The sequence below is a fragment of the Gracilinanus agilis genome, chromosome 6 (genome assembly GCF_016433145.1).
Source record: "Gracilinanus agilis isolate LMUSP501 chromosome 6, AgileGrace, whole genome shotgun sequence".
NCBI lineage: Eukaryota > Metazoa > Chordata > Mammalia > Didelphimorphia > Didelphidae > Gracilinanus > Gracilinanus agilis.
This window is the reverse complement of record NC_058135.1, coordinates 289,837,734-289,849,792: the sequence shown is the minus strand read 5'-3', so window position 1 is coordinate 289,849,792 and position 12,059 is coordinate 289,837,734. Positions and strand designations below refer to the sequence as shown.

General features: G+C 55.8%; 1 protein-coding gene across 1 annotated transcript in view; it reads right to left on the bottom strand.

Moving 5' to 3' along the window:
• Nucleotides 1-6,460: 6,460 nt before the first annotated feature.
• The window catches only part of OVOL1 (ovo like transcriptional repressor 1), a 10,165-nt gene continuing 4,566 nt past the window's right edge, over nt 6,461-12,059 (bottom strand). The window contains exons 2-4 of the mRNA XM_044680361.1: nt 8,129-8,346; nt 7,169-7,358; nt 6,461-6,756 (exon numbers count right to left, since the gene is read on the bottom strand). Of these exons, the coding sequence (XP_044536296.1) occupies nt 6,461-6,756; nt 7,169-7,358; nt 8,129-8,346 (704 nt within the window). The remainder of the gene's footprint in view (nt 6,757-7,168; nt 7,359-8,128; nt 8,347-12,059) is intronic.

Sequence of the window (12,059 nt, the reverse complement as noted above, 5' to 3'; positions counted from 1 at the left end):
GGATTGAGAGCCAGGCCTAGAGATGGGAGGTCTTAGGTTCAAATCTGGCCTCAGTCACTTCCCAGCTGTATGACCCTGGGCAAGTCACTTAACCCCCATTGCCTAGCCTTTATCACTCTTCTGCCTTGGAGCCAAAACAGTATTGACTCCAAGATGGAAGGTAAGGGGTTAAAATTTTTTTTTCTTTTAATTAAAAAAATAAATAAAGAGACTCAGCCATCACTTACCCCACCCCCCTCCACAAAGTTTGGTCATGTCTTGCAAAGTTATGGAGTTGTTTATTACCTTATCCTGTATGTTCCCTACATATGTGTTTCACAAGCATGGTAATTTTAATTTCTCCCACTCTTCTCCCACAGACTCTTTGTGTATTTATGGGACAAGGTATTCCTGTTGGGGGGGAAAATGCATTATAATTTCTATTCTTGCTTCTGTCTATTGCCATTTGAGTAAATGCCTTTATTAAAGAACTGATAGAGTTTACTCTTTAAGGAAGAGCACACTGATTGGGGCTCATGATCTAGGATTAGGAGATTAGTCACTCACAGGTTTGCCCCTAGAATCCTTAAAGTGGTAGCAGCCACCCCTCTGGAAAGTCAACTTGCCAGTGTGAGTGGTGGTATGACAGGAGGAATGTTACAAATACATTCCAGAATTTTTCCAGGAATAAAATCTAGATTACTGGCCTATAATTTGCAGGCTTTGATATCTTCCCTTTAAAAAAAATAGAATTTTATTGAAGCCTTTTGTTTTTTTACATCAGCATAGTTTCCCCAATTATCCTCTTCCCTCCCCCTCTCAAAGAGCCATTCTATGTAACAAATAGTATTTTTAAAGTCATAAAAAGAAAAAGAGAGAAAAATCAGCACAATTGAGCAATACATTGAAAAAGCCTGAAGATATGTACAATATGTACAAAATGCAACATTCGTGAACCTCTTGTTCTCTTCCCTTTAAAAAAAAAACCAGGACAGGATTTGCCCTCCTCCAGCTCTTCAGTTTGGTCTTCTATTCTCCATGATCCTCATGGGATCCCTTGCCAGCTTGTCCAGTTACCCTGGCATTCTGGGTCTAGTGAGCAGAACTCATCCAAGGCAGCAATGTACTCTCTTACTCTCTCTCATTCTGGTTATGAAGCCCCCATCATCCATTTTGGTTCTGTCCTCTCCAGTGCAAAAAATTCTCCTTGGTAGAGAAAGAGCAAAGCAAAAGAACTGAGCAGCTTGTTCCCCCCTCTCTTGTCACCTCCTGTCCTTGTCCTAGACAGTCTGGGGAACATCCCCATCCCTACTGATCCCCCCCTTTCCCCTCAATATAGCTAAAAGCATAATGTTTGCTGCATTCATGCTGAGCTGAGCCCTCCTGGCAGACTGCCAGGGTTTGGGATTGTTTCCCCAGCCCTTCTGTTTCCATCTGTCTCTATGTGTTTTCTCTGAATTTAAGAGGGCTCAAGTGCCCTGTGTATCCACACGAGATACTTCCACCCCCCATATCCCTTCTCCTCCTGTGCTAATGATTCATAGATCTACCCATCCTGCCCCAAACTCTCCGCTTCCCTCAGAAATGAGATTCTAACCTAGGTCCTCAGGCAAGCCAAAGGAGCTGCCGTGCTCTGGGCAGCAGCAACTCCAGCAAATGGTGTGATAATTAAAATTCAACACTCTCCTCTCTGGTACCCCCATGCCCTGCTTGGGAGATAGTGATGAATTTGGAGTCAGAAAATCTAGTCTCAGATACTTCCTTAGCTCTGTGATCCTGGGCACTCCATTTGTACAACAGAGATGATGCTCCCTGGATAATAGGATAGTCTCTCCTAGGACCCTGATGGCAAACCTATGACACACATGTCAGCACTGACACGCATAGCCATTTTCGATGACACACGGCTGCATGCGGCCACATACAGAGAAGTATGGGGCCGCATGCCGAGGATGAAACATTTGCTGTAGTGTAGTGTAGAGACACTGTGCTGGAGGTCTGTAGGCCAAAACAACTTGTCACTAAGCAGGTAAGTTAAATAATTAGTTTTTGGTTTATTAAATACAGTTATATATACAATTATACATTTTTGTTATTTAAACTATAAACCATAAAATTATGGTTTTTTTCTCAAAGTGACCCACCACCCGAGTTATGCTCTTTTTTTTGGCAAATTTTGACACACCAAGCTCAAAAGGTTGCCCATCACTGTCCTAGGAGAATCCTTAGGTCCCTCCAAAGCTCAGCTCAAGTCTCACTGGCTCTCCTCCCCTGCCCAGCTGCTAATGCCTGCTCTCCAAATTACCTTATATTCATTCAGTAGATGCTTTGTATATTCACAGGGTCTCCCCTAAAAGAATGTTAGAGGCAGCTGGGTGCTATAGAGAATAGAATTCTTTTACTTGGAGTTGGGAAGATTTAAATTTGAATCTGACCTCAGACACTTAGCAGCTGTGTGATCCTGGGCATATCACTTAACCTCTGCTTGCCTCAGTCTCTCCTATCCATAAAATGGGGATCATAATAGGGTTAACCTCACAGGATTGCCATAGAATACTTTGTAAACCTTAAAGTTTTATCTAACTGATAGTTATTATTGAGTTACTGCTCAGAGGGATCACAACTGGCTGAATTAGGATTTGTACCCAGGTCCTATGACTCAAAATGTCACTGTGCCCACTGTAACCCCCTTTCTGAGCAGGTGTTTTCATGTCCACTGATGGATGGCAGTATGTCATGCCTTTCTGCTTTGATTGCTTTTCTTTGCTGTGTTTCTAGATTTCCTCAGGTGAGGTCTCCATCGTGATAACCTTGGGCTGCTCTGATCCCTCCTCTACCTCAGCCCCTTCTTTTGAGTCCTGTCCCAATCTTGGTATCCATGAGCCCTAAGGTCACATTAGCCTCCTTGAAATGGGATGTCTTCTTCATCTCTCCTCACCCAGATTATGAATTTGTTTATAGGCATCTGAGGCAGCTGGGTGGAGCCCTAGGTCTGGAGTCAGGAAGCCTCAGTACTGTGTGACCTTGGGCCAGTCACCTCAATTCCCTTATCTGTAAAATGGAACAATAATAACCACAGCAACTTCTGAAGAACGTGATGAGAACCAAATGAGGGATTGTGACTCAGTTTGCAGCTTTGGAAGGGCTAGGTCAGGTCTAGCTACTTTTAGGATTAATGATAATGTTGACTTTCATTCTCAGACATTCTCAGGCCCAGGGAACCCTGCCAACCCTATAGAGCCTTATCAGGTCTCCTTGTTAATCATCTATCCTCCCCAACAATGAGCCAGACTAATCTCAGGACAACGGAAAAGCCAATTGGGGGTGGGGGTGAGCAGTCCTTATAATGGGAGAGATCTCCAGGGCCAAGGGGGCTGGTTCCTCTGGAGCACCAGATGGGTCTTGAATAGTTTTTATCCCCTTCAGCCCCCTCTACTCCTGCCATAGCCCCTTGGGCCAAGCCAATCTGAAAATGGCAGCATCACTGCCAGCCACTGGCTCCAGGATATGTCCTTTCTGGTATCTCCTGATTCTGCTCCTCTTGGAATATTTTGGCCTGAAGCACCAGTTGTTGTATCAGTTGAAAAGCTGTCCCTCCTTCCCTTCTTTCTTGGGCAGACTGATTCTATCAGCAAACAGGATCCTTGTGAAGACAGAACCCCTGGGATGGGAACTGCCCTACTGAGGCAGAGACCAGGCTGGGGAGGGGAGGGGGCTCATGGGGTCAAAGTGAGAAGAATATTGCAGAGACCAAAGCAGGACTTAAAAGTCCAAAGATCCTGCAGGATGGTCCCAGCTTCGGTTTTGGCCATGTGACCCAGGTCAAGTCTCTTCCTCTCTAAGGCCTTAGTTTCCTCATCTATAAAATGAGACCCTTAAAGTCAGTGGGCTCCCAGGACCCATCCAGTTCCAGACATTGTGGTTCTTTAATGCCAGGAAAGCTTAGCAGTATTTTGGGGCTTGCCTCATGGCACTTCCTGAGCTGAGGTGGGGGAGTGAATGGGGTTGAGGGAGCAGGGAGGGGAAGGATGGATGGGCTGTTCATCTGCCAACTTTATTTTTAACCCCTTACCTTCCATCTTAGAATCAATGCTATATATTGGTGCCAAGGCAGAAGGCCTGTGAGGGCTAGGCAATGGGGGTTAAGTGACTTGCCTAGGATCACACAGCTAGGAAATATCTGAGGCTAGATTTGAACCTAGGACCTCCCATAGGACATGAGGGCTGTCAATCCACTGGGCCACCCAGCTGCCCCAATAACTTATTCTCATTGGGACAAAGGAGGAGAGAAGAGACACACATACACAAAGCACCACTGAGGTCTTAGATTTTAATAATGAGCAGAAAAAACAGCTACAAAATCAGACAACAGAGAAACCTCACAACTCCAGTAGACAGAGAAGCCCATGTGTAGTGAGAAAACCATGTAAACGAATGGAGACCATTGTACTCTACGGACAGAGAAGCCCCTTAGATTCCTGGAAGAGGGGTCTTGAAACACGAGAAATCTTCAGCATAGCACTTAACTTGTGTGTACCAGCAGGGAGCAACAGAACCATAAGGCAAGTCATAGAAAAGTCTCTGGTGTCCAGAGTTCACCAACTCAGGTTCACCTGTCCTGGGGCTTTGCCTGGTCTGAGGGGTAACCTGCACTTCCTGTCAATGGGGATGGCACCTGCCACCTCCCCACCCCCAATCTTAGTAAGAACCTCTGGCTGATCCATAATGATAATGGATGCAGCATTTTAGGGATTGGCCAGGCCTGTTTGGGGGTGGGTGTCCAGTCTTATGTAGCCCTTTGGGGCTAGCCATCAACCAACCCTTTTAGCAAAGTAGGAATAATGTTTGGGGAGCAGCTCTCCCCTTGGCCACAAATGAAGAAAACACACAGGAAAATCCCCCGGGCACTCCTGCCAGCACTAGAGTGATTGTCCACCATTAGGACATTGCTGACCCTCATTTATCAGTAGAGAGGACAAATGAATATTCTTTGCAACTTTCCATAGCAGAACCCCTTTAGAAGGGGAAATACTCCCCAGCCCCATCTCCACCTCCATAAGTTGAGAGCAGACCTTCTCTTTGTCCTTTCCCTGACAAGTTTCTGATGAGTTGGTTGGTTAACATTCTGCTCTGGGTCTTTTTTCCTGCTGCTCTAGGAGTGTGTTGGGCCATTCCAAAGGTTTAGAATTCTTACATTTCCCACTTGACCCCCAGCTATGCTACTCCCTTTCAGGGTACTGAAGGAGACCAGACCATGGATTCTCTGTGACCAAGACACAAGCATTTCACCTTGTCTGCCCCTGGCCAGAGCCAGAAGCAATCTCCTGGTGTGGTGAGTGATCTAAGTTGCTATTCTAAGTTCATTTATGAGTGGAGAAGTGAGAAGCAGCCCCAGAAAGTCCTGAGGGGGGCTGTAAGGGAGCGTGGTAGAGGAGGCTGGCCCTGAGAAGAATGGCCCATCCTGAGAGATGGGAGGAGGCAGAAGGCTCTGTGCCTCGTCCAGGCAGATCCCGGAGAAGAGAAAGCAAGAGAGCTCCCCCAGGGAGGAGGCCAGACCCCAGGGAGGCAGACAACAGAGTAGCTGCCCACAGTGATGAGCCACAAAGGAGGTAGAGGTGGAAATGAGCTAGCTTTTTCCCTTTTTGAAGAAGATTTCCATCAGCACCAAAAATATATTAATATCTGTACATTTGTCATCTTAAAAAAAAAGCCTAAAGCAAAGAAATCACATGAGGTTATGCCTCCATCAGGCCTGTGTGTGTGTGTGTGTGTGTGCACGCGCCCACGCTTCTGGTGATTTTAGTGTCCCCGAGTGAGAGAACACCCGCGTTCTGGCACAGGAGGTTGGAGCCAGACATGTGCCATTGGCCAACCCTTTTAAATGTGAAAGTCTTTGTTCAGCTCCTTATTCCTGAGCCCCCAAGAGCTGGGGGCTCACGGCTTATTGTCTTCAAGTCCCACTTCAATATAGCCAGAGGGAAAGGTGGGAGTACTGCCTAGAGAAAGTCTGCTGAACCTTCCTTATAGAAGGAAGGCTGAGAGCAGGAACCATCTCTACTTTCCCAGGCTTAGAAGGGGCTGGGCCTGCATGGTAAAGCCTTCCACGGAGGGCCCTGTGCCTGCGCAGTGAGAAGTGGCAGCTCTGTGCCAGGGTCCCTTGTCCAAATGTTCCAGCTGCAGCGGGCTGGGTGCCCTCCCTTCAGGTGGCTGAGGGCAGAGAGCCTGGCCTACCTTGGGGTTTAGAGATGGTGGTTGTTCTGCAGCGGGCTGGTGTCTGTGTTCTGGTGGGCCACTGCTCTGCTTTCCCAGGCTTAGAAGGGACTGGGCCTGCATGGTAAAGCTTTCCATGGAGTGCCTCGTGCCTGGGCGGCAAGAAGTGGCAGCTCTGTGCCAAGGTCCTTGTCCAAATGTTCCAGCTACAGCGGGCTTGGCACCCTCCCTTCAGGTGGCTGAGGGCAGAGAGCCTGGCCTACCTTGGGGTTTAGAGATGGTGGTTGTTCTGCAGCAAGGCAGTGACTGTGTTCTGCAGGGCTCCAGCTCCCTTCTTGGAGGTCTTCCTTAGCAGTGGGCTGTCAGGGTGATGCTCCTTGAGGTGGAGGACGTGGCCCTCTTGGCTGTCAGAGGTGCAGCCACACTCCTCACACACATAGAGCTTGGCCCGTCGTTCCTTGTAGGCGTATTTCTGCTGCACCCCATGGATCTTCTTGAGGTGAGACTCAAGGGAGCAGCGCTGGGTGAAGGCCTTGTCGCACAGACTACACTTGTACGGACGCACGCCTGAAGGAAAGGGGGGGCAGTGATGAAGGGGCCCTTCCCCGGCACACCCGAAACATCCCACCTCAGTCACCCCTAATCTTCCTGGCAGATGAAGAACAAAGAAGTGGCTCAGTTTGGCCCCTAACTCACTGATCAGCAGCATGCTTGCCCTCTTGGCAACTACTTGACCCCATTTGACTCCTATTAAGGAGACTCATCTTACTTTAGTCTCACATTCTTTTCCCTGGGACCAGCTCCATGCCATGCTCTGAACTATTAGGATCATGGTCCCTCCCCTGGTGGATGTTTAGGCTGGTTGGGAGGCTCTAAGGATCCCTCTCTGGCACTGGAAGGTGTCTGGGAAGCCTCTGGCCACCCTGCTTGAGGAACTGTCTGCCCTGCAGGCCCTTTGCGCTGGGGCCCCCCCACTCACCGGTATGTGTGCGGACGTGTCTTTTGAGGTCAAAGGTGTCATTGAAGCCCTTCCCACAGTAGGTGCAGAGATGCCTCTTGACATCGTTGTGGCACTTCATATGGCGGTTAAGCATGCGCTGGTAGGTGAAGGCCTTGTGGCAGATATGACAGGTGAAGAGGTCCCCGCTCGGGCTGTCCCCCATGGTCACCTGGCCGGGAACAGCAGAGGCGTGAGGGGACTGGGCCTTGCCCACCTCCCCGTGCCCTGGGCTTCCTCTCGCAGGGCTCGGGGCTCCAGTGTTAGCCTTAACTTTGCTGACCCCTTGGCCAGCTCCTGAGCCACCCTTCCTAGCTTGGATCACGACAGCTGGCACAGATCACGATAAGTGGCTGGGCCAGCCTGAGGTAATGAAGCCAGAGAAGCAAGGAGCCCAGGCTGACATCGCTTCCTGGGTGTCTGACTGGGCAGCCACGTCCCGGCCTGCTTCGGAGCCTCTTAGAAGAAGGATCCCTTTGGAGGTCAGACCTCTTAGACGAGGCCAGGAAGCCTGGAGAAAAGCTGCCTGCGGTTACCTTCCACTCACCAGGGACTCTCCAGGCCTCGGCTCCCTGCTCGGTAAAACGGGCACGTTTGGCTAGATATGCCTAGAGGTCCCTTCTGGAGTTCGGCCCGTCCTCCCCGGAGCGCATCTGGGACGTCACACAACACTGTGGACAGGGAAGCCCCTTCTGGGTAGCTCCCAGCCCTAGCAGGGAGGCCCACCGTTTCCATAAGGACCCGAGTCGCCCGGCCAGATGCCAGGGCTCACGGGACCGTGTTCTTCATGAAGCCCAGGAGCTGCTCCCTGCCCCGGCCCAGCCTGCGCAATGGCTACAAGGACTGGGGGCTCCGACAGCCTCGGGAACGCTCTTGCTGTAACCTCTCTGCCAAAGGTCCTCCTTGGCCCCCAAGCCCCGAGCCCTGCCCCGAGCGCCTCACCTTCATCTTGGGCCGCAGAAAGCCGTGGTCATGAGCCTGTGAGTCCGTCAAGCAACCCATGTCTTCTGCCGGCAGCTGGGCCACCACGCAGGGCCCGGGGGCTGTGCCGTAGCCAGGCTCCCGAAGGCTCATGTCCAGGGCCAGCGGGCAGGAAGGCGGCTCGGCCACCGAAGGCTCCAGGTCATGGTAGGGCTGTGGCGGGCAGAAGCCAAGGCTGACTGTGGACCAAAGAGCGAGTGGGTCAGGCCGAGACCGTTTAGACGGGGAACGTTCTAGTCCCAGCCTGCCTTGAACGGGGCAGCCTAGAACCCAGCGCCAGGCTCTGCCCCTCATTCCACCACAGGCTTCCCACCCCATTAGGATAATTGCAGGCGACGCCAGCCAAGCCGGCATCGCAGATCAGAGACATGCCCGCTGAGTAATTGGTGTCTTAGCGGAACTGGGAGGACTCGGCCTTCTCTGCCAATTAGCTGCCGCCGCCACGGCAAACCGCCCGTGAGCTCCACCTGGGCTGGTCCCTCTGGATTCCTGGTGCGAGGCCCACGCCCTCCGCGGGGAGAGGAGGGACGGGGAGTGGAAGGGGCCTGCGCCAGCGCCCCTCGGCCGGGGAGGCCTGGCCAGCCTGGGCCACCCCGGCCTCTCCTCCCCGCCGCTCTTGGGGGACCCGTCATTGCGGCCTCCCAACGTCCCCGGCGGGTTCCAGCGAGACCTGGCCCTGCCACCCACTCCCTGAATTCCTGGGAGAAGGAGGGTGGCTCCGGGCCAGCCGGGCGGGCAAACAGGCCACGGGGTGGAGCAGGGAGGAGGCCGGTGCGGCAGCAGGTGGATTCACTGTAACAGTCTCCTGGGCTGCCTGCCAGTCCTTACACAACCCGCCCCCGCACCAGGGACCGCTTGCTGTGGCAGAGAGGGCTGGGCTCCCCTCCGGCGCTGGCGGTGGAGGTGGCGGCAGCACCGATACCTGGCAGCCCCACCACGCTGCCACTCCCTCCCCTTCCCGTGGCGGGCAGGTGGGCAGGCCGGCCTCCCTGCGGCCCCCGACCCCCTCCTGCCCCCAAGAGCAGGCGAGCCCCTCGGGGCCCTTGGAGGGGAGAGGCCAGACAGGCTCCCAGCAGCCTTCCCAGGCGAGGCCTCCACTTTGGGACAAGTATCGGTTTGCTGGTTTTCGTTTTTCAAAAGCAAACGGCTCTGTGAGCCAGGCTGACTCTCAAGGCTCGGAGCAAAGGCTGAGACGGTCACAAGAAGAAAAGCAGGAGTTGGTCAGGGAGAGGCCCAAAGTGGCTTCGGCCAAGCTCCCGGCCCCCTCGGGCCTCCTCCTCCTCCCTCCCTTCCCCCGCGCCGGCCCGGGAGGGCGGAGGGGCCCGGAAGCCACCACCTGCCCCTCATGCCCTCATGGCAGGAACCCTCGGACAGGCGTCCCCGGCACAGCTGCCGGCCTCAGGCCGCCGGGCCGCCTCCCTCCGCCCGGGCCCTGGCTGGCTGCCCATCAGCCCATGGGCCACGCTGGGCACAGGCTCCCTGAAGCTTGGGCCCAGGCAGATCCGGGCCCCGGGAGGCTTGGTGGGTGCCCACTGCAGGCAGAGGAGGCCTGTTGGCTGGGGGGCGAGAGGAGGATGGGGCCGCTGCTTCCTGGCTCATCTGGAACACGGGGGAGGCCCGGGGCCTGTTCCTGGATTCCCAGGGCTCGCTCCAAGGCCCAAGGGGAGGTGGGGGCTGCGCCATATCTTATCTCTGGGCCTCCCTCCGGAATCTGGAAAAGCTTCTGGCTTGGGGGCGGATGTCAGAGCCGCCCATCTGCGCTTGGCCTCAGTTTCCTTTCCCCGCAAGTGAGGGGCTGGGGTGAAACCAGGCATGGCGGCCAAGGCCCCCAGCTAGGGTGGGAACCTCGCAGCACCCTCCTGCCCCTGACCAACCAGTCCTCCCTCCCTGCCCCCATTAGCATGCGGGCGCTGCCCTTGGGCCGGGTGCGAGCGTGTCACTGGGGTGCCGGCCCCGAGGCAGGAAACAGAACTGGTTGGTTCCCTGCTGCCAGGGCGCCTCGGCCCCTAATTAAGCGTTTCCGGTGAGGCGGCGGCCCGCTCGTCACCCGCCCACAGCCACTGGCGCAAGGTCTGGCTGGCTGGGCCCTCCGGCTCCTCCGAGGCGAGCCGGCAGCCCCCGGCGTGTCCCTCCTCGCGCCGCTCCTCCCTCTGTGGCCCCCTCTCTGCCCGCGACGGTGCTGAGCAGGCCGGATGCTCAGACCGAGGAACCCGGCACCCCCCAACCCCAGCGGGCATCGGCAGAGGCTGGCAAGGAGGCTCGTCGCCGTCTTCGCAAGCCAAGAAGCCCAAGAGAGCCGGGCCGGCCGCCGGGCCTTACCCGGGTTGCCAGTCACTCGGTTGCCCGACATCTTTCCTCCTTTCCCCAGGCCGAGGCCCCCCGGCCCCCGCCGTGTTGGCACACGCAATAAAGGCTAACCCAGAACGAAATCCTCCCCTGCTCAGGCCGGCCTTTGTCTGCTCCCAGAGGGGTCTGCGGCCCAGGCTAGGCCTCTGCCTCGGGACACCCAAGAAACAAACAAGCTGACGCCCGGCTATTCAGGCTGCCGGGTGCTTCCGCACTCAGATCTTAGTCACCCGGGAGCCCTGCCCGCTGCCCTCGGTGACCCCGGGGCACTCCAGGCCGCTCCCCCTTCCCCCAGCCTCCCTTCCCTCTCCTGGAAAATGGGCCCGAACACGATGGAGCGAGGATGGCACTAAATGGAGGAGGGTGTTGGGAGTCTGGCCCAGCCTGGCCTCAGTTTCCTGCAGGACCAGACGGTCTTTAAGAGGGCAGAGGGGGCTCCCTCCAGACGCCCAAATCCCACAGAAAAAGCAAGCCGGGCATGGGCAGGCAGGAAGGGGGAGGCCCAGTGACCAGGCCTCCTGGGGAGCTTCCCTCCTGGGCCTGCCCCCAGGGCTGTGCCCCCCACCCAGCTTCCCCTCCCACCCTCCATGGTTTCCTCTAAGAATGGGACGCTTTGAGATCCTCCTGGGGGCCAGGCCAACATTCCCCTCCCCCACCCTCTCCGGAGGGTCACTGCTCAGCACCCCGCATCGGAGTGGGCCCAGGGACGTGCCGGGAGCCGCTGGGGTCATGGATGACTTGAGATGGGACAAGTCTGGCAGGGAAGAGGGCAGGAGGCCTGGGGAAGCATCCGAGCATGGAGCCTGGGGGGGAGGGGAAGGAGGGGGGAGGGGAGGGATGGAGAGGGGAGGAAGAGGATGCTAAATGCCTACTCTGTGCCCAGCCCCGGGCTAAGCCCTTTCCAGTTATCCCTTTTGACTGTGGCAACAACCCTGCCAAGCAGGGACTATTATCCCCCTTTTAAGTTGAGGAAACTGAGGCAGGCAGGGAAGAAGGGCCTTGCCAGGAGTCCCACATCTAGCCAGGGCCTGAGGCTGGATTTGAACTCGGAGCTCTAGCCTCCGCGGCTGCCAGGGGGCTCTGGGGCGGCTCTCTAATCACTACCGTTTCCTTCCACAGGTCTGCCCCCCCCCAGCGGAAGGGGGCCCGAGGGCGGCCTCTCCATGCCACGAGGGCTCGGGGTCTCCCTGAGGAAGGCGCCCGGCTGCCCTGCCCCAGCTGCCCTGCCCCGGCGGGCACCTGCTGCCGCCCGCCAGCCTCTGCAGAGGTGTCGGGGAGGCTGCGAAGGGCCGCTGGCTCGGCCGCCGCTGTGGGAGTCGCCCCTGATGTTGCCGCTTGGAGACACGGAATGCACCTCGGCCGCCTCCCCTTTCCCACAGTCCGAGCCTCCGTTTATCAGATCCCAGCCGCGGCGGCAGGAAGCGGAGTGCTCCGCGGGGCCGGGGGGCATCCAGCAGCCCGGGGGAGCCTGGAGAACCAGTGAGCCGGCAAGAGCGGGCCGGGAGGGCGGGCTCGTCGGAAGGGCTGGGGGCGCCCGGGCGGGCGC